The sequence below is a fragment of the Pristis pectinata genome, chromosome 11 (assembly GCF_009764475.1).
Source record: "Pristis pectinata isolate sPriPec2 chromosome 11, sPriPec2.1.pri, whole genome shotgun sequence".
NCBI lineage: Eukaryota > Metazoa > Chordata > Chondrichthyes > Rhinopristiformes > Pristidae > Pristis > Pristis pectinata.
This window is the reverse complement of record NC_067415.1, coordinates 26,590,605-26,613,801: the sequence shown is the minus strand read 5'-3', so window position 1 is coordinate 26,613,801 and position 23,197 is coordinate 26,590,605. Positions and strand designations below refer to the sequence as shown.

Below are 23,197 nucleotides of genomic sequence, written 5' to 3'. Positions count from 1 at the left end.
CCCCTGCCGAGCTTCCAAATTTATCCTGGACCCAATTTACAAGATTCTGTATGGCACCAGGATACATTTGGAAGCTTGGCAGGGGCATGAGAAACTTGACAAAAGTGAGCCATGTAAATGGGTCAATAAAACTGCCGAGAACACAGCGAAAGAACTTGGCTGTGTTTAATAATATATACACTTGGGAGTTCAATCAGGAGATGCACAGCCACACTCCCAGCCTTGTCATTTGTCAATGCTATTGGAATGCTTGATATTCAGAAGCTTTCAAAAACTATTGAAAATGAAATACACAATTTAAAAAATCATTATTTTATTAGAAGAATAAGAAAATAGATCAGCTAAGAGCATGTAAAAACTTTCAAATAATTAACAATAACAAACACAGATAATTAAAATTGGAATTTAACTTATTCTTTACTTTCTTCCTTGTGTCATAAAAGCTGAGTTGAAATGAATTGGTTTGAGCATCCACTTCCAGGCCTAACTTGGCACAGAGTTTGAGCAGATTCTTCACATAAGTGCTGGGGAATCTCAGCAAGTTCACACCCCCAGTGATAGACTTACTGACAGATTTGCCACAGGAATCTGTCAGCAAGATTGGGAATTTTGCATTTGGTGCAAGCACACTGTCCCTTAACATGCTGGTGTTTATATGAGTATAAACGGGAGCAGTTTGCCATGGAGCTACTGAAGTTTCCTAGTAAGATTCAATTGAATGTTTTCTTATGGAGGAACTATGGCTGCACAGTACTAAATGTGCAAGTAATTCAAATACATTAAATAGTAAAGCAGGAACTGGAGAGAATCCTTCCCCTCCCAAAAAAAAATGCTGCAAGTTCCGGAAAGCCAGAAACAATCAGCAGGACATTCCACATCAGAACTATCTGAACTTCTAAAATTTCCTTTCCTGCTGCAGATGCTGCTCAATTTACAAAATATTTGCAGGATTTTCTGTATGTTTTTTCAATTATGGGAATTCAGTAATTATTTATTGCCAGAACAGTGTCACGTCTTTCTGCCATGGTTTGGAAGGAATGTTCTGAATTTTTGGATCTGTTGAAGCATCCTCTTAGGCCAGTTGAATCCCCAGTAAAGCCAATCAAGAAACCACAGGATAGAACACAAAGAAAAAAACCCACAAATACTGGAAATTTGTAATTAAGAACAGAGCATTATGGATATTCAGGTTATTATGCAATTTCAGTCCATCTGCCTCTTCAGCATTTCCAAGGGTTTAAGAACAATGGCCATTGGAAGTTCTGTGGAAATGCATCCTGCTGTGCACAAATTATATTTAATTAACTTTATGTGGTATTAAGGCCCCACAAATTAGTGCACCTAGTTGGTTCAATCCAAATCCCTATCACATTTTGTGTATAGAAATGTTCCCCTATCACAGAGGCTAGAAGTCCTTCATGTCCACTATAAATGCCGTGGTAATAATTCAGTCTGAGTTTTCTTGTGACTTATATGAGAACATCAGTGTTAACATGTGAATAAATTTTCAATGAAGAAATAGAAGGCTTTTCACTGTCATAGTTATACTTATGAAACTATGCACCTGAGAAATGCCACAGACATAACACATTCACATGCTCTGCTTCTGCAGTCCCTTGAAGGTATTCAATAAGTGTAATTTTTGACTAACAAATAGTAAACTTCGCCTGCATAATTGGGAAAAGTTGGGCCAAAGTCAAAAGAAGAATTCTGTGTCTTGAGACCGATATAATAAAACTTAAATTTAGCATCTATGGTTTAATTGTAGTTTGAGTCATCATTCTTTCTGACCCTTTCTTGATAACCAATAGTGGTCCAAAGTTGGATATTGCATGTTGAAGTATTCCATCCACACAGAATATGTTCTATTGGTTTGCATTAATATAAATCCCTTAAAATCCCTGGTTGAAATTTAAAATGCAATTAATGAATATTTAGTTTACCAATCCAAAATACTGGCAAAATAACCAACATTAAAGGGTTTTTTTTTCAAATCATCCTAGAGCAACAATTTTATTTGATCAAAGATTGCTTTATCCAGGGTTTGGTCCTTTGAGATTATGGTAATATGCAGCTAAAGATTACAGGCATGATTGCACAGTGAAGGATGCCTCTGTAATCCTTTTGAAGGCTGGTCGAGAAAGCACTTAGGAAGATAAGATCACACACAAAACACTTTAGCTGTTTTACTTTACAGCAGGTGTATAATATATAGAGCAACAGTTAGCTTTTGCGTACTCACATTGTACAAGCTACATATAGATCCATTTACTCCAGGTGGTGAAACTTGTAGTTAATAAAAAATGAACATGCCACAATTCTCCACGATGACATTGAGTGTTCCTGGTGATACACTTATCCAGACAAGTAGAGTGTATTCTGTTATGCTCCTGACTTTGCCTTGTGGATGGTGGAATTGCTTTTGGGAGCAATGAGGTGAGTTACTTGCCACAGGATATACAAGTTCTGACATGTACCTTAATTGCTTCATTTAAGTTTATGGGTGAATCCCCCAGAATGATGATGGTGAAGGACTTGGTGATGATAATGCTATTAAATGTCAAGGGTAGATATTTACATTCTCCTTTGTAGGAGCTGGCTGTTGTATGATACTTGTATAGATGTGGAATGCCACTTACCCACTCATGCTTGACTGTTTCTAAGTCTTGCTGCATGAAGGACTGCTTCATTTTCTTTGGAGCTGTGAATGGAATTTAATATTGTTCAATCATGAAGGAACAATGCCATTTCTGAACTTAGGGTGAATGGGGAGTCATTAATAAAGCAGTTGAGAATGAATGTGCCTAGCACACTGTTGTGAGACACTTGCAGCAATGAGCTGGAGCTGAAACAATTGGTCTCCAACAACTATGATCATCCTCCTCTGTGCGAGGTATGACTTCATCCATTCAAGTGTTTTTCCCTTGATGTCAGTCTTACCAGAGCTCCTTGAACAAAACTCTTGTCAAATTCTGCTTTAATGTTAAGAGCACGCATACTTGCCTGTCCTCTGCAATTCAACTCTTTGGTCTGTTCTTGTACATAGGCTGTGATGAGATCTTGAGTCAAAAGGTCCAGGCGAAACCTGAGCTAAGCATCGGCGAGCAGGTTATTGATGATTAAATGCTACTTGATTGCAATATGAGTGAGATTTTCCACTGCATTGCTGATGATTGTAAGTGAGATGACTGGACAGTAATGAATGGAATGAATTTATCCCGCTTTTTGCAAACTAGACATGCCCAGGCAATTTTTGACATTGTCAGCCAGGGGCCAGATTTGCAGTGGAACAGTTTGGATACAGGTGCACCTAGTGTCAGATGTTTGCCTGGTCCATATAGAATCAGAACCAGGTTTATTATCACTGACATATGTTGCGAAATTTGTTGTTTTGCAGCAGCTGTACAGTGCAAGACATAAAAAAATTACTATAAGTTACAAAAATAAATAAATAGTGCAAAGAGAAATGATGAGTTAATGTTCATGGGTTCATGGACCATTCAGAAATCTGATGGCCGAGGGGAAGAAATTGTTCCTGAATTGTTGAGTGTGGGTTTTCAGGCTCCTGTACCTCCTCCCCGATTGTAGTAACGAGAAGAGGGCATGTCCCGGATGGTGAGGGTCTTAATGATGGATGCACCTTCTTGAGGTGCCACTTCTTGAAGATGTCCTCGATGGTGGAGAGGGTTGTGCCTGTGATGGAACTGGCTGAGTCTATAACCCTCTGCAGCCTCTTTTGATCCTGCACATTGGAGCCTCCATTCCAGGCAGTAATGCAACCAGCCAGAATGCTCTCCACTGTACATCTATAGAAATTTGCAAGAATCTTTGGTGACAAACCAAATATCCTCAAACTCCTAATGGAGTAGAGCCACTGGCATGCCTTCATGATTGCATCAATGTGTTGGGCCCAGGATAAATCCTCTGAGTTGTTGCTGCCCAGGAACTTGAAGCCGCTCACCCTTTTCACCGCTGACCCCTCAGTGAGGACTGGTGTGTGTTCTCCCGACTTCCCCTTCCTTAAGTCCAGTTCCTTGGTCTTGCTGATGTTGAGTGCGAGGTTGTTGTTGCGACACCACTCAACCAGCCGAACTATCTCACTCTTGTACACCTCCTCATCACCATCTGAGATTCTGCCAATAACAGTGGTGTCATTGGTGAATGTATAGATACCATATGAGCTGTGCCTAGCCACACAGTCATGAGTGTAGAGAGAGTAGAGCAGTGGGCTAAGCACGCATCCTTGAGGTGCATCTATGTTGATTGTCAGCGAGGAGGAGATGTTATTACCAATCCACACTGACTGTGGTCTGCCAATAAGCAAGTCAAGGATCCAGTTGCAGAGGGAGGCACAGAAGCCCAGGTTTTGAAGTTTATTGATTAACAATGAGGGGATGACAGCATTGAATGCCAAGCTGTAATTGATAAACAGCAGCCTGATATATATTTTGCTGTTGTCTTAGTGCTCCAGAGTCGAGTGGAGAGGCAGTGAGATTGCATCCGCTGTAGACCTGTTGTGGCAGTAGGCAAATTGCAGCAGGTCCGGTTCTTGCTCAGGCAGGAGTTAATTCCAGCCATGACCAGCCTCTTAAAGCACTTCATCACAGTACATGTGAGTGCTACCAAGCGATAGTCGTTGAGGCAGCTCACTCTGTTCTTCTTGGGCACCGGTGGGATTGATGCCCTTTTGAAGTAGGTGGGAATCTCTGACTGCAGCAGTGAGAGGTTGAAGATGTCCTTGAACACTCCAGCCAGTTGGTTGGCACAGATCTTCAATATTCTGCCAGGTGCACCATCGGGGCCTGACGCCTTGCAGGGGTTCATCCTCTTGAAGGATGTTCTGACATCGCCAGATGCTGTGGGGATCTGCACAGGTGTAGTGTTATTCTCCCTTTCAAAGCGTGCATAAAAGGCATTGAGTTCATCAGGGAGTGAAGCATCACTCTCATTTATGCTGTTAGGTTTTGCCTTATAGGAAGTAATGGCATACAAACCCTGCCACAGCTGTCGTGCATCCGATTGTATCAAACTTCACATAGAATTGCCCTTTCACTCTCACGATGGCCTTCTGTAGGTCGTACCTGGACTGCTTGTAGGGTTCTGGATCACTGGTCTTGAACACCACAGATCTAGCCCTTAGCAGACTGTGAATCTCCTGGTTCATCCAGGGCTTCTGGTTTGGGAAAACTTGGTATGGTCTGGAAGGCACATGCTCATCCACGCAGGTCTTGAAGAAGTCAGTGACAGCCGTGGCATATTCATACAGATCTGAAGATGAATCCCTGAAGATGGTCCAGGCCACCAATTCAAAGCAGTCCTGTAAATGGTCCTCCACCTGCTTTGACCATACCTTCATGGTCCTCACCACTGGTGCTATGGTCCTCAGTCTCTGCCTATATCCCGGGAATAGAAGTACAGCCAGGTGATTGGAAGTGCGGGCGTGGGATGGCACGGTAAGCATTTTTGATGCTGGTATAACAGTGATCAAGTGTGTTGGCTCCTCTGGTTCCACAGGTGAAATGTTGGTGGTAGTTGATCAGAGACATCTTCAAGCTAGCCTGGTTGAAATCCCCCGCGATGATCGGGAAGGCATCAGGGTACGCTGTGTCCTGACTGTTGATCATGGTGCTCAGCTCCCCCAGTGCCAGCTTGACATCTGCCAGGGGTGGAACGTACACCACTACCTGGATGATGCTGGAGATCTCCCTTGGCAGATAGCCTTTGCTTTCATTCAGTGCTTTCATCTTTTTGTTTAATTCCATGTGGTCGAAATTGAATTGGCAGATTTTGTGATAGTGGAGATAAGTTGACCCTGTCATCACAGAAACCAGGAGAGTTGGTCAGAATGGAAGTTGGATCATTCACTTGTTGTTTCTGGCTGACAATAGTTGAAAATACTTTGCCCCGTCTCTGCAACTCACATGCTGTTCCATCATGGAACATACAACACTACAGCACAGTACAGGCCCTTCAGCCCACAATGTTGTGCTAGCATTTTATCCTGCTCTAAGAACTATCTAACCCTTACCTCCCACATTGCCCCCCATTTCTCCATCATTCATATGTCTACCTAAGAGTCTCTTAAATGTCCATAATTTATCTGCCCCCACAACCTTTGCTGGCAGTGCATTCCACACACCCACCACTCTCTGTGTTTAAAAAAAAAACTTACCCCTGACATCCCCCTTATACCTTCCTCTAATCATCTTAAAATTATGCCCCCTCGTATTAGCCATTGTCACCCTGGGAAAAAGTCTCTGACTGTCCACTTGATCTATGCCTCTCATCATCTTGTACACCTCTATCGTCACCTCTCACCCTCCTTCTCTCCAAAGAGAAAAGCCCTAGCTCTCGCAACCTATCCTCATAAGACATGCTCTCTAATCCAGGCAACATCCTGGAAAATCTCCTCTGCACCCTCTCTAAAGCTTCCACATCCTTCCTATAATGGGGCGACCAGAACTGAACACAATACTCCAGTGTGGTCTGACCAGAGTTCTATAGAGCTGCAACATTACCTTGCGGCCCTTGAACTCAATACCCCAATTAATGAAGGCCAACACTCCATACGCCTTCTTAACAGCCCTAATGACCTGCGCAGCAACCTTGAGGGACATTGTGTCGCTTTGTCAGGCTGTAGGCTTTTGTCAGATCCATTGTCTGTGTTGGTCACTTAGCTCTGTGTATGTTGCACTTGCTGTTTGCCATGCCTAAACCTTCACCAAGTTGACACATCATTTTTAGATCTGCCTGGTGCATCTCCTGGCATGCCCTTAAACACTACTCGCACAGAAGGAAGCTGCTCAGCCCATCAGATCCATGCTGGATCCCTTCAGTCCGGTTCTCCCTCTTCTTATTTCCCTGTAGTCCTCCAGCCTATTCACTCTTACATGCCTTTGATTCCTCTCTGATTCTTTTGCCTAGTAAGAATTCACAGTAGCCTTTTAATCTTATCAATATGACTTTATGCTGTGGGTGGAAACTGAAGCAGCTGGTAAAAACTCACGCAGTCTCACAGATCATCCAAGCTGTGCTGAGAGAGCACTTGAGGTGAAGATCAAACCTGGGCCCCTGGAGTTTTGAGGCAGCAGGACTAACTGCCATGCCACCGTACCACCCTTAAAACAGGGTTGGTTTCCTGAGGGAGGGATTTGCCAGACCACGAAGTTATAGATTGTGAAGGAATACAATATTCTACTGATGGTTCTCACTGCATTGTGGAAGCCTTGTATTGAGTAGATGGTAATCAGGACATGATTTCCTTGCCCACATTTGACTAGATACCGTGAGACTTCATGGAGTCAAGAGTTAATATTGAGGGTACCCAGGGTGACTCACTCCTGCTTGTATATCATTGGTGAGTCTGTCCTGCCTGAGGCACAGGGCATATCTAGGGGTAGTGGTGCAGAAACCTGGGACTTAAGCTATAAAGTTTGGTTCTTGAGCAAGTATATATTTGCTGCTCTCAGAGATCAGTGCCCAGATGTTTATTAGGAGGACTTTCCGAGGTCAAGTGAGCTGTTAGTAGCTTAACTATGTCCAAATACAGTGTTGCAATTGATACTAAATACAGTCCAGTTTTATGCTCATTGTGTTTCAGCATTTTGGTTTGATACAACTGAATGTCTTGCCAGGCTATTTCAGAGAGTAGTTAAGAGTCAAGCACATTGCTGTGGGTCTGAAACCAAACCAGATGAGAGAGTACATGGAACATAGAGCAGTACAGCACAGTACAGGCCCTTTGGCCCAGGATGTTGTGCCGACCTATATAAACCCATTCCACAATCAATCTAACCTTTTCCTCCTACACAGCCTATAACCCTCCATTTTTCTTACCCACGATTCTCTGTGTAAAAAAACCTACCTCTGACATCTCCCCTAAACTTTCCTCCACTCACCTTAAATGGATGTCCTCTGGTATTGGCCATTGCCGCCCTGGGAAAAAGATGCTGGCTATCCACTCTATCTATGCCACTCATAATCTTGTACACCTCTATCAAGTCGTCTCTCATCCTGTGTCATTCCAAAGAGAAAAGCCCTAGCTTGCTCAACCTTTCCTTATGAGACATGTTCTCTAATTCAGGCAGCATCCTGGTAAATCTCCTCTGCACCCTCTCTAAAGCTTTCACATCCTTCCTATAATGAGGCGAACAGAACTGAACACAGTATTTTAAGTGTGGTCTAACCAGAGTTTTATAGAGCCGCAACATTACATCGCAGCTCTTGAACTCAATCCCTTGACTAATGAAGGTCAGCACACCATACGCCTTCTTAACCACGCTATCAACGCGCGGCAACTTTGAGGGATCTATGGACTTGGACCCCAAGATCCCTCTGTTCCTCCACATTGCTAAGAATCGTACCATTAACCTTGTTTTCTGCCTTCAAGTTTGATCTTCCAAAGTGTATCACTTCACACTTTTCTGGATTGAACTCCACCTCCCACTTCTCTGCCCAACTCTGCATCCTGTCTATATTCCATTGTAATGAAACCCAAAACACGCCACTCCCCTCCTCCAGAGTACTGATTTCTCCTCACTTACCAATCTCCTTACTAACCCATTTTGTGTCATCTGCAAAAGATTTATTTTCCTGAACCAAATGGGTTTTTTAGTGATCCCACTCTAACTTCAAGTTCACCACTAATGCAACTAGTTTTGAAAAAAAATCAAAGTTAATTAACTGGATTTAAATTTGGACTGATTTCTCAAGATTGTTAGCCTAGAAGCGTCGATTACTAGTGCAGTAAGTTAACCATTAATCTATTATTCCCATTAAGATCACAAATATGATTTATAAAGAGTGTCGAACCTGGGAGTTTGAAACCTGGAAGCACTATCTCATGGAATGCGGACTATTCCGATTCTGAAGACTCAGTGAATGTTCGCTAGATGAACAGCTGCTCATTGAAAGTTGATTATATGCATCCTGATTCAGCAAATGGTCATGGCATAAATGATGACTCTAAGTTATGAGTGAATTAGTATCATTGGATGCTAGCACAACTGTCGCTGACCACATGTATGATGATTCATTGACTACTGAACCATTAAATGCATCATCAGTTATTGCTGACAGTGAACAGTAGTTCTTTGATGCTGAACTATGGAAATCTACAAAAATTAATTCTTTTAGCCCATCCAGACACAAATAACAAAAAGCATCGCACCTCATATTGAACCCTGTAGAACCTCACTACAGTCACTGAAACTCATTATCCATTGCATTCTATTACTGAGCCAGTTACTTTCCTGATCAATTTATCACAATGGACTTGTGAAGTGCCCTGCTTAGATTCCTGCAGACTACAATAAATGCTCTACCTTTATTGCCCCTCCTCTAAAAAATTTAGTCAGGTTAGTTAGACCCAAACATAGATCAAATTCCTGATGATCTTTGTAGGTTAACCTTTTCCCATCTAAATATTGAGTGGTACTGATCCACAAGTGCTTTTTCAACAATTTTCCCACCACTGTTGATGTTGGGCTGTCCAGGCAGCATTTACTTGTATTTTTAGAACATCAAAAGCTTTTCCTGAATTTGGCTGCCAGCAGTTTTCCTTATTTTAAACAATGGGTCCACATGAGTAGTCTTCCATTCCTCTGGAGCTAAGAGGAATGGAAAATGATAACAAGGCTTACACTAATTCCTTTTATGCATTTTTCTGTGTGTCTAACCACTCTCATCTATGTTAATTGGTAATTGGTTTACTATTGGTATTGGTTTATTATTGTCACTTGTACTGAGGTACAGTGAAAAACTTGTCTTACAAACTGATCTTACAGGTCAATTCATTACACAGTGCAGTTACATCAAGTTAGTACAAAGTGCATTGATGTAGTACAGGTAAAAACAATAACAGTACAGAGTAAAGTGTCACAGCTACAGAGAAAGTGCAGTGCAATAAAGTGCAAGGTCACAACAAAGTAGATTGTGAGGTCATGAGGTCATAGGTCATAGTCCATCTCATTGTATAAGGGAACTGTTCAATAGTCTTATCACAGTGGGGTAGAAGCTCTCCTTAAGTCTGATGGTATGTGCCCTCAGGCACCTGTATCTTCTACCCGATGGAAGAGTAGAGAAGAGAGAATGTCCTGGGTGGGTGGGGTCTTTGATTATGTTGGCTGCTTCAACAAGACAACGAGAGGTAAAGACAGAGTCCAAGGAGGAGAGACTGGTGTCTGTGATGTGCTGGGCTGTGTCCACAACTCTCTGCAGCTTCTTGCGGTCTTGAGCAGAGCAGTTGCTGTACCGAACTGTGATACATCCAGATAGGTAAAAGTTGGTGAGAGTCAAAGGGGACAAACCAAATTTCTTTAGCCTCCTGAGGAAGTAGAGGCGCTGGTGAGCTTTCTTGGCCATGGCATCCACGTGGTTTGTCCAGGACAGGTTGTTGGTGATGTTCACTCCCAGGAACTTGAAGCTCTCAACCCTCTCGACCTCAGCACCATTGATGTAGACAGGTGTATGTACACCGCCCCCTTTCCTGAAGTCAATGACCAGCTCTTTAGTTTTGTTGACATTGAGGGAAAGGTTGTCATGACACCATTCCACTAAGCTCTCTATCTCCTTCCTGTACTCCGATTCATCACTGTTTGAGATACAGCCTACAACGGTAGTATCATCTGCAAACTTGTAGATGGAGTTAGAGCAGAATCTGGCCACACAGTCATGAGTGTGTACCGATTATTGTCACATGTACCGAGATACCATGAAAAATTTTCTTTTGCATGCTATCCATACAGATCGTTTCAAAACATACCTGTAAGTACATCGAGGTAGTACAATGGGAAAAGCAATATCAGAATGCAGAATATGGTGTTATGTTTATAGAGAAAGTGCAGTGCAGGTAGATAGTAATGTGCAAGGGCCACAACAAGGTAGATTGTGAGATCAAGAGTTTATCTTTATCGTACAAGAGGTCCGTTCAAGAGTCTTTTAACAGCGGGATAGCAACTCTCCTTGAGCCTGATGGTGGGTGTTTTCAAGCTTTTGTATCTTCTGCCTGGTAGAAAGGGGGAGGAGAGAGAATGACTGGAGTAGGAGGGATCTTTGATTATGTTGGCTGCTTTCCCCAGGCAGTGGGAAGTGTAGGAAGAGTTCACGGAGGGGAGGCTGCCTTTCATATGGACTGAGCTGTGTCCACAACTCTCTCTGCAATGTCTTGCGGTCTTGGCACAGCATTTGCCATACCAAGCTGTGATGCATCTGGATAGGGTGCATCCATAAAAACGGGGACATGCTGAATTTCCTTCATCTTCTGAGGAAGAAGAGGCACTGGTGTTCTTTCTTGGACAATTACTAATTACATCATATCCCAGCCTGGTAAAATTGGCCTTATTCTGATCTAAAACTTTTATTCCTGTCATATTTCACCTTTTCCATAATAATACTAAATCTAACTGAACTGCCAGAGGAGATAGTGGAGCCAGACACAATTCCAACGTTCAAAAGGCATTTGGATAGGTACTTGGATAGGAAAATCATGGAAGGATACAAACCTAATGTGGGCAAATGGGATTAGTGAGGATAGGCATCATGGTGTGCATGGACAAGTTGGGACATGAGGGCCTGTTTCTATGCTGTAAGCTTTTATGATTCTCCGAATAATGATCACTGCCTCCAGTAACAACAACATAACAACATTGGATAACAACATAAGAAATAGAAGCAGGAGTAGGCCATTCACCCTGTGAGCTTTCTGTGTTATTTAATAACATTAGGAGAGAAGACTGGTGATGTTGGGTGGGAGGGGGTGCAGTCAGAACCTGGATCCATAGATAGGGCTTGAGGTTTGAAGATCAGTTAATAGGGTTGAGGTTTGAGGCCTGGGTACATTCGTGGGTTAGTAAGGAGATTGGTAAGTGAGGAGAAATCAGTACTCTGGAGGAGAGGAGGGGGGTGTTTTGGGTTGTGGAAGTGGAGGGAGTGCTTAATGTCTGAAAGATAAAACTATGGATGGGACTTAGCTAAGTGGTATTCCAGTCAGACATCTGTCTTATGAGATATTAAACTGAGAACCTTTTTGCTTTCTTAGGTAGGCCTAAAGGATCCCAGGGCTCTATTTTCAGGTGGAGAGTTATAATAGCCGAGTATAAATTAAATGCAAAAACCATTTTAAATATGTGACTGGTAACTTTAATTTGGCTATATTCCTTTTGATGTCTTAGCACTCAATGAGAAGAAACGTTATTTTTGCTGGCAATGACCTATCTTCTTCTGGTATAATATCTTGAGCTGACTCTGTGACCCAGATTCTTGTGTTTAATGTAATTCCCTGCATTGAAATATGTTGCTTATTCTTATGAAGCCACCCGTCCAATTGCTGAACATTATAAGGAACTTATAATTCTGTTCACTTGCTGACATTTGGAGCATTGCTGGGCATATAGGAAGGCTATTACACAATATTTAATGTCCTTTTGTGCATCTGTGGATAGCAGTATTATTTTGTGTTTAAAGGAAACCATATAGTATGAGTATGTGCAAATGTGGCTGATTTACTTAATCTGTAAACCAAATAGATAAAACAACAGCATAAGGAAGGCCACAAGGATCCAGAATGGAAGGGGAAAGATTTGTACATAAGAAACTACTTCTAATTGCGTTTCTAATACATTGATAGAAGGAACATTACCTTCCAATCTTACGTAACCTAGATGCTGCTTCTGTCAATATTCCTTTTCCTGAATTAGAAAGAAAAGCTCATTATTCTACCAATCTATTTTTTTTCACATTCTACACTAGTTGTACATAAAGAATCTCTTAAAGTCCTGCAATATCTTTAAGCATGATCACATAGGGACTCATTGAATAACCAGATCTACTTCATCTCCTTACATTCCATCTATTTTCCTAAATAAGGCCTTCCTTCCTGCCAATATAAATCATTAAAAAAATCAAATTGGAAAAGAAACCAATTGACTGTCATTCTGTCTATTTGTATTTTCTCTCTCCTTGACTGTGTGATAAAATTAGGATATTTGCCTCTCAGATGTGAGTTGTTTCTAATTGTTGACTGAAGAGAAGCAAAGTAATTAGCTAGCTTCAAAATTCAATCTTTTTTTTCAAAAGTTGAAGTGTGATGCACTTTTTTCTTCTGATCATCCCTTTCTCATTCCATTGTCTATGTCCAGCCCAGCCTCTGTTTTTCCCTTTCATTCTCCCCTTCTTTGCCCTTTCTCTCTGACACCCATCTCTATAGATACACACAAACACATGGAACTCTTTGGTTTAGAAAAGAAACACAATATAAACTTTACATCAGTGAAGTTTTGTCTTCTGAAATTTCTTCAGTAAATTTTGAAGAACCTTTTGAAATAGAAGCTGATGTATCCCAGGACATGAGATAAAAGTTGAGCTCAAACTGCACAATCTGAATTTAGAGTTTCACGTCTCCAATATCATCTTTTTGAGATGGAATGAGGCCTTTGGGTGAAATTTTTAATGAAAATGTCAAAAGATGCACTAAAAAAGGAATGCCTTTAATCATATTGGGAAATGCAACTTTTTTATGGTTTGGATTCATCATCATTACTTCAGATACTGTGATTTAAATTAATGAGGAAAGAATGGAGATTGGTAAAAAAATTAAGAGAGGATATGAGAGAACTGAAAGTTCAGTGCCAAACCAGGAAGCTGGATTATGCAGTCAGAATTGTGAGGTCACATAGTTCACATAATTGATGTAATGAGGACAAAGAAATTTATAATGGAAAGTTGTCATGAATATTGTGACTACAGGCTTGCATTGTTAATTTTGTATTCTGTCTGCCCATGGGGTTAATTTTAAAATACTCTTTGCCACTGCCCACGAGATTTCCAACCTTTCTGAACATTTTAAGACTTGATCAAAATTAATCTTATATTGCTGAAATCTCAATCTGGAATATAAATCTGAAATTTTAGGCGAGGTTTAAAGGTCGGCACAACAATACGAAAAAAGAACAACTTCAAAAACAAGTAGTAAAGATCTGAACCAGTGTTAATGTTATTACTTTAATTAATCTTCCATATGTTGTAATGTTGTCTGCTCATGCTTAAAAATAATCAACAATTTGTGAAATGTCTTACTGATGATCTTAAAAGCTTTATGGAATTATATTATTTTCTGGGGATGTCAAGACTTGAAGTTCAGTTAGTTCATTTTCCAAACAATAATAGTTCCCAGATAAGTAAATCATCTGTCTGATAGTAGAATGGTTATCAAATATTGAAGGCTAATTGAGTATAAAATTATGATATTTGAGAAGACAGTAATATTTATTAGTTCTGGACCTGAAATGTAACTATTTCTCTTTCCACAAATTCTACCCGACTGTTAAGTGTTTCCAGCATTTTTGGTTTTTATTTCAGACTTCCAACACCTGCTGTTTTTTTGATTTTCAATACTTACTGATGCAGATACTGACCTGTTTATCTATTTAGCTAACACGTTAAGTAAGTCAGCCACATTTGCACATGCTTATACACTGTTGTATATTAAACAAGGAATAAAGCCCTGGATTTTAACTATCAATTGATTATTTTCCCATCTGCCAATGGGAGAATGAACCCAGGTCAATTTTACAGGCTCGGTCTCATAAAATTGACTTCTCAGTCATCTGGCATAAAGTGGGAAAGAGGTGGAAGAAGTTTGCATGACCTGGAGGTTGCTCACTGAAACTATTTAAGTGGCGATTTGGGCTGTTGGGACTATTCTTTGGGAGATTGGTTGAAAAAAGATATGAGTCCTTGGTAGGAAGTCTAAAGTTTCTTTGAAAGGCCCAGAGGAGAATACCTATTTGTCATGATCTAGGATTGGAAACAGCCTCCACTTACCATAGAGTCATACAGCTGGAAACAGGCCATTCAGCCCATTGAGTCCGTGCTGACTATCAAGCACTATTTACCCCAATCCTATGCTAATCCCATTTTATTCTCCCCACATTCCCATCAACTCCCTGCAGTTTCTACCACACAGCAACACAATGGGGGCAGTTTGCAGTGGACAATTAACCTACCAATTTATGTCTTTTGTATCTAGGAGAAAACTGGAGCACCCGGGTGAAACTCATGTGGTCACAGGATTGAACCCAGATCACTGACAGGACTCCAATTTTCCCATAAATCCAAAAGGGGCTATGAGGCAGGGCCAGGAATCCTCAGGACAGTCACAACTCCTTAAAAGGAGTTGTAGGTAACATCATCACCCAGTTTATCATAATGATGGGGGAGTGTACAGTGGAGGCTACAGCTGAAGTAAGGACTCAACTCCTACGCTGTCTACCTGGAGCTCACCTAATGCTAGACCTGGATCCTTGGACCCCACATGATGCTGGACCCAGGGCTTCCCTGATGCCAGGCCTGGGCACCAGGGGACTAGCCGGTGCTTGGGACTGGGATGAGGGAGCAGTTTGGGTCTGGGTATCAGTTATCAACCTGGTCAGGGAAGATCTTGAGCTGTCATTGATCACATTCAAAGAGCCCTTTTAAGGACCAAATATGGGTCATAAGATTGTTTGAATTAATATCCCTGCCCTGAGCCCCCTCCCAGAGATGGGCCAACTTGAAGGATTCCCAGTTCAGTTGATGCTGCAAGCAAAAGTAGTACTGAACTGAGAAACATTTGCCCTTAGAGCTAGTGTTTTGAATATAACACTTCATTGTTAAAGTTTTCTTTTCTGAATGTTCTAGAGTGTTGCCTTCAGAGGTTAATGGTCAACTTTTAGATCAGGTAACTACAGTTAAAATTGACTTCGTGTGTTCCAGAGTATTATTCAATAGTTTTTTGCACTAAATGTTGATATAATCTGATGTATTGGTTGTTAAATATATACCAACCACATCTTGCTTCTTCATTTAAACTAATGTACTTATTATATGACAATGGATTAGATCATTTATTTTTGCTCATTTTCAGGGAGAGTCCCCAGCTGCTGGTCTGATTGGTTCTGAACAGGATATGGCTACAGTTACTGAAGAGTGCTTGAATCCTGTACCAAGTGTCTGTAGGTTACCCATGACTATCAGGCCTCCATTAGGTCTGGGAGCTATCTCGAGACTACCTGCAGCCAAAAGCAGACTTGCATTGCAGAGCCAGAGAACACCGATAAACTCCACAGCACTTCAAATTCAAGCACAAGTTGGCCAAGAAATTGCAGGTAATTAACCAGTAATTGAAATATTATATCATGAATAATTTGGGCATGTAAGTTTATGGCTACACCCATTTTGATCAATTCTCATCATAACATGTGAAATTGGTAGTTAAGAAAGATGAACTTGATAAAATTGCATAGAATTTACAGTGCACAAACTTCATTGAGTTTATTTATGATGGAATAAATAGAGAGAGTTGATGAAGAGGGTGAGTGCATCTGGACTTTCAAAAGTTGTTTAACAAAGAAGCCAAGTGATCTGTTTTCAAATTGAAAGTTTATGGTATTGGAGGGGCAGTGGCAAATGAAATAAAAACTTGAAAATATTGCAAACAGTAGGAAGGATGATAAGGGAATTCAGGAAAATGTGGGAAAGAAAATCAAGGTAGAATTGCTTGAGGTGATCATTCTGGTAGGAAGGATCAGGATAGGCAACATAAACCTAAATAGTCCACGAAGATAGTTGGAGGTTTATGTACACAAATCTTTTCAGAATGCAGATTAAGCTGATAAAGCTTTTTAAAAAACAGTTGGGATTTTTGACTTAATAACTAGAGACAAAAGTACAATGGTATGGATGTTATGCCTAGCGTTTATGGCTAGGCTTTGGTTCATGTACTGTGTGTAGTTCCAAGCATCACAATTAGGAAGGTCGTCGCTGTGTTAGAAGATTTACCTCTTCTATGTTGTGAGAAATATGGTAAATAATCGCAGATAGGATTAAATTCAAACTGGATTTTCTCTTCAGAGAAGTAAAACCTATGGGAAGATTTAGTGTAGTTCTTCAAAGTTGCAAGGAGCTTCAACAGAGTACATGTGGAGAAACTGTTTTCACTAGCCAGAAGGTTGGTAAGCAAAGGATGCAGATTTTAGGTAGTTGGCAAAAGAACTCGTAGGGTGATAAGAAGTTATTTTACACAACATGCAATGAACTGTAATATACAGTCTGAATGATCAGAGGAAATAAACTCAATATATCTTTACAAAGAAAGTTGAATATATAGTTAATTGACATGTTTTTGTGAAAGAGCAGGAAGAATGGTCTAACTAGATAGCTCTTTTTTTGGTTGCTTCCTCATTGAAATTTTACAAAGAAAGGCCAAAAAAAAGACTTTCCCTGTCTTCAGTTAAAATAAGTGGGGTAGGGTAAGAGAGACAGTAGAGACTGGGTTAGAAGGAGAGGAGAGGAGTGGACAGTGGGTTGGGAGGGAAGAGGAATGGAGGAAGCGGGGAATAAGCTGGTTGGGAGGGGAAGGAGTAGTGGTAGGGTTTGGTGGGGAGGGGGGAGGGGGCGGGGGTGTTGCAAGAAAATTGGGACACCCATTCTTTTCCTGTCTAGATTTGACCAACTACAATTGCACAAGGCAAGAATATTCCTCACAAGTCCTGGGACGGCTTTAAAGGTAGAGGTTGGCTGATTGGGATTGAATATAGACTTTATCTTGAGATCTGAGAAAGGATATAGTAATATTTTCCAAGGCTAAGTCTGGTCCCTGGTGGCTACCTTTGACTAGCTCAATTTAATGACTAGTAGCCTGCTTCTCATTAATTTTCTTGCCATTTATATCTAGAATTGGCAAGCAGCAAGCATTTGATAACTGGCTATTAAAATCAGTCAAACCTGCTTGCAGCCATATTCCAACAGGCATTTAAGCTCCCTTTTTGAGGCATTCCCACCGATGTTGTGCAAAATATTTAATCAGTGTTCCTGAGCCAACAGAAAATTCTGCAGATGTTGGATATGGAGCAATACATAAAAAAGTGCTGGAGGGAACTCAGCAGGTCAGAAAGCATCTGTGGAGGGAAATAAACAGTCGATGTTTTGGGCTGAGACCCTTCATCAGTACTGGAAAGGAAAGAGGGCCAGAAGCCAGAATAAAAAGGGGGGGGAGGGGAGGAGCACAGCAGGCAGGTGATAGGTGATTTCAGGTGGTACGGCGAGTGGGGAAGGTAGTGGTGGGGGGGGGGGGGGGGGGGGGGGGAGATGTAATAAGCTGAGAGGTGATAAGTAGAAGAGGCAAAGGGCTGAAGAAGAAGTAGGAATCCGGCAGGGGAGGGCAGTGGACCATGGAGTAAAGGATGGAGGAGGGGAGGAGAGGAGATGAGCAGGTCATCAAGGCAGGGGAAGAAGAGCCACAGGAATAAGGGAGACAAGAGTTTGGGGGGGGGGGAGGGGGAAGAAAAAGAGGGGTGGGGGTTACCAGAAGTTAGAGAAATTGATGTTGGAGACTCCTAAGGCAGAATATGAGGTGTTGTTCCTCCAACCGGCGCCTGGCCTCGACGTGGCAGTAGAGGAGGCCATGGATGGACATGTCAGTATGGGAGTGGGATGTGGAATTCAAGTGGGTGTCAGGGTCCCAGACGATCCTTCCAGGTGAGGCAGCACTTCACCTGTGAGTCCAAGGGTGTCATTTATTATTTCCAGTGCTCCAGGTGCAGCCTCCCGGTGAGACCTGACACACATTGGGTGACCGCTTAGTTGAGCACCTTCGCTCCGTCTGCTGCAACAGCCAGGACCTCCCAGTGGCCACCCACTGCAATTCCACATCCCACTCCCATACTGACTTGTCTATCCATGGCTTCCTTTACTGCCATGTTGAGGCCAGGTGCAGGTTGGAGGAACAACACCTCATATTCTGCCTTGGGAGTCTCCAACCTGATGGCATCAACATCGATTTCTCTAATTTCTGGTAACCATCCCCCCCCCCACTCCTTTGTCTCCCTTATTCCTGTGGCTCCCTTCCCCTGCCTTGATAACCTGCCCATCTCCTCTCCTCCTCTCCTCCCCTCCTCCATCCTTTATTCCGTGGTCCACTGCCCCTCTCCTACTGCATTCCTCCCTCCCTCCTCCAGCTCTTTTGCCTCTTATACCTATCCACTCTTCAGCTTATTACATCTTCCCCCCCCCTCCCCACCCACTTACCCTTCCCCACTCCCAGCCTAACACCTGAACTCACCTATCACCTGCCTGCGTGTGCTCCGCCCCCTCCCCCCACTTTCTTATTCTGGCTTCTGCCCTCTTCCTTTCCAGTCCTGATGAAGGGTCTTGGCCCGAAACAACATTGACAATTAGTATTCCTGCTGTGTCAGTAACATATCCCGTAAGTTATTCTTTTTCATTCTTTATTGGTCCTCTCCTTGTGTCTACTTTTGTTAATTCTTATAGTCTGATTTTTGAACTTTCTATGTCTCCATATTTCATGTTAATTTATATCACCTCAATATTTTTCACTTCCTCTTCTCTTCCCAGTTATCTATGTGCCTTCTCTGTTAAAGGATTTGACTCTTTATTGGGGTAAGGTTCTATGGCACCAAGCACCCTCTGGTTTCTTGACCTAATGCCATTAACATGTGATCATTGTTCATGTGAATTCTAGCACATTCCTACCAGGTGGTTTGTTTTAACTGACATTACAACCAAGCTGTTTTGCTGTTACTCAATATTATTATACACATACAGAGAAACGCACAAGGAAACACTGATATACCCACACAAGTACAGTTGCATAAATACACATGCCCACACAAAAACAGACATGTAAGATAAACACAGTTACACACACACATACATTGTTCTTTAACACCATCCCTGCCCCCCTTCCCCCAACCCCAAAGTTGGGACTCATTTTGTTCTGACTGGTCTTGTCTTACCAGTCAGAAGCTTAGAGATTTAATAAGAAACTTAAGCACTTGTGGACAAATGGATAGTACAAAAGGATGATTCTACAGTACTGAGAGAGTACTGCACCATCAGAAGTACTTTTGGATGAGTTGTTAAACAGAGCCCCCATGTGCTCTTTAAGGTGGATGTAAAAGACCCCATGCCATTATTTCAGAATCATGGGACCAGTCTTAAACATCTCGGCCAATAGTTACCCCTCAATTGTCATCTGTAAAATAAATTATCCGTTTAATATTGTATTGCTGTTTGTGGGAGCATGCTACGCACAAAGTATTTACTGCATTTTCTACATTACAACAGGATCTATATTTAAGTGTACTTCATCGGCTGTAAAGTACTTTGGAACATCTAGTACTTAAATAATAAGCTTTTTTTAATAGTCCTACTCCTAAGCTGAACTAACTCAGCTTAAATCTTGAAACTCTGCTTTGGATGGCTGAGAAACTCATTGAATTAATTTGCTTAGCTAACAGCTTTACAATGTACCTTTCTAAACTTATACCAAACTTGACATTGCAGTTTCCCGTGAACTGCCATCAACTGCTTGATGTTATTAATGTAGGTACATATGATTGGTAGCTGATTAAGTTGTATGAAGTGACCACTTACAGTTAACAATAGTTTTGTTCCAGTTCCATCTCTATCTTCAAAAGAGTTTTTGAGTATAATTAGCTGAACTTTTATCTTTTACATTTCAGGATTCTGGACTGTGTGAAGATAGGGTGGTATTTTGAAATCTCCTTTTATATTAGCTGTTTGTAACACTTGTCAATTTTGTTGCCTACATATGGCAATTAAAGCTCTTAATATGTTATCAATTAGGTGCAACACATTACGGGACAGATTGAGATTATAAAATAATATAATTTCGTGTTTTTTCTTTGGCAGGGCTTGGTTGAAGCTATTATAGGTAAATAGACTGGTTTGAAATACATTACGCACATTGATCAGAAATTTAGAGACATTAAATGAGTTGAAGTAGTACATGTTTGCTTACTATAATTATCAGAAAATTATGAAGTTTTAGTGGGAGAAATAACTTCTAATTGTGATTTATAATGAAATTGTAAATATGTGTAAATAATGGCTGTAAAATTGCACTATTTTATGCCATCTTCTCGGTGATGCATGCCATTTTGCTTCCAACATAGATATCTTTATTAGTCACATGTACATCGAAACACACAATGAAATACATCTTTGCGTAAAGTGTTCTGGGGGCAGCCTGCAAGTCTTGCCACGCTTCTGGCACCAATATAGCATGCCCATAACTTCCTACCCTGTATGTCTTTGGAATGTGGGAGGAAACCAGAGCACTTGGAGGAAACCCACAAAGTCACAGGGAGAACGTACAAACTCCTTACAGACAGCGGGCCGGAATTGAACCTAGCCGCTGGTGCTGTAATAGTGTTACGCTAACCGCTACACTACCATGCCTGCACTACTGTGCATTGCTTGTCAGTCACAAGCTGACAATTTTGGTGCAACTCCCAATGTTTGGAAAATTGAACAACATGTCTTTTAACTTATTCAGCTTCTAGTCCAATTCCCATTTCTTCTGTTTGCCTTTTTGTGCAATGAATTATCATTGGATACTAGGAACATGATCTTGATTTTAAATACATTCACTGATTGGGCAGCCACAGTCCACTAATAATTGCACCAGATTTACATGTAGCATCTGGTCCTAGAGGGATTAGGTGTGGATGGTACTATCTTGTCATGTTAACCACCTGAAAGGAAAAATGAGGAGACTATCTGAGTAGCAAAGGCAGAGGCATGAATACGGTCATTCTGAGAGAGTCCAGTATATTCATAATCTGTGAAGCTACTGACATTCTCCTGGGCTGGGCTATTAGATAGCTTTGCATTCTGCCGGACAGTGGATTGCCGGCAACAGTGGTACCCAGCATCTTGATGGCAACTATCTAAGCTTTCACTGCAGCACTGAGGAAGTAACTGACCTCTGCCTATGCTGCAATGAGATCTTTGCCACCACACACTAACCCCAGTTGTATCAATGACTACAGGTCAATGATTACCACTTCCAGCTGAAAATGATAGGCTCTAGATTCCTCTGTGCTTCTTGAACACCTCACGCAGACTTAAAGCTGGGCAGGATATTGTCCTAAACATCTCCATACGCTTTTGGTATTAGCCATCAGGGATATTAGCCTGGGGGAGGATGCTAATGCTGATTCGCTTATCCTTCCATTGAATTTGAAGGATTTTGCAGAGGCAGTTCTGGTGGTATCTTACCAGTGTCTTGAGATTCATGGCTGTGGATAGTCCAGGTATCAGAAGCATTTAGGAGGGCAGGGATCATTCCTGCCTAGTTTTGTGCTGGGTTGGAAGTTATGGTCTTCAGACATCCTTTCCTTAATTGACCAAAGGCTGTGCTGGCCCATGAAAGGTGATGGTCAATTTCATCATGAATTCCTGCCTTCAGAATCAAGTTTATTATCGCTGTCTTATATGATATGAAATTTGTTGTTTTACGGCAGCAGTACAGTGCAAAGATATAAAACTACTATAAATTACAAAATAAACAAATACTGCAAAAAAAAAAGGAACAATGAGGTAAGGTTCATGGACCGTTCAGAAATCTGACGACGAAGCAGAAGAAGCTGTTTCTGCATCATTGAGTGTGGGTCTTCAGGCTCCTGTACTTCGATGGTAGTTAAGTGAAGAGGGCATGTCCCGGGTAGTGAGGGTCCTTAATGATGGATGCCGCCGCCTTGAGGCACTGCCTCTTGAAGATGACCTCCATGGCAGGGATGTGCCCATGATGGAGCTGGCTGAGTCTACAACCCTCTGCAGCCTCTTTTGATCCTGCGTAATGGAGCCTCCATATCAGGCGGTGATGCAACCAGTCAGAATGCTCTCCACCACACATCTGTAGAAGTTTGCAAGAATCTTTGGTGACATGCCAAATCTTCTCAAACTCCTAACAAAGTAGAGATGCTGGCGTGCCTTCTTCATGATTGGATCAATGTATTGGGCCCAGGACAGATCCTCAGAGATGTTGACACCAGGAAATTGAAGCTGCTCACTCTTTCCACCGCTGGCCCTTCAATAAGGACTAGTGTGTGTTCTCCTGACTTCCCCTTCCTGAAATGCACAATCCATTCCTTGGTCTTGCTGACACTGAGTGCGAGGTTTTTGTTGCGACACCACTCAACCAGCCGATCTTTCTTACTCCTCTATGCCTCCTCATTGCCATCTGAGATTTTACCAACAACAGTGGTGTCATCTGCGAATTTATACATGACATTTGAACTGTGCTTAGCCACACAGTCATGAGTATAGATAGAGTAGAACCTTTGCTCAGAGGGTTCAAGTGAATTTTTTTGCATTCCTTTTTCAAATATGGGCA

General features: G+C 41.7%; 1 protein-coding gene across 7 annotated transcripts in view; it reads left to right on the top strand.

Annotated features, from left to right (window-relative positions):
• LOC127576243 (microtubule-associated tumor suppressor candidate 2-like) overlaps positions 1-23,197 on the top strand; it is a 334,776-nt gene that overhangs the window by 138,481 nt on the left and 173,098 nt on the right. For all 7 annotated transcript variants that reach the window (XM_052026690.1, XM_052026689.1, XM_052026687.1 and 4 more), the window contains one exon: positions 15,902-16,142. In XM_052026690.1, the coding sequence (XP_051882650.1) occupies positions 15,944-16,142 (199 nt within the window). In that variant the 5' untranslated portion in view covers positions 15,902-15,943. The remainder of the gene's footprint in view (positions 1-15,901; positions 16,143-23,197) is intronic.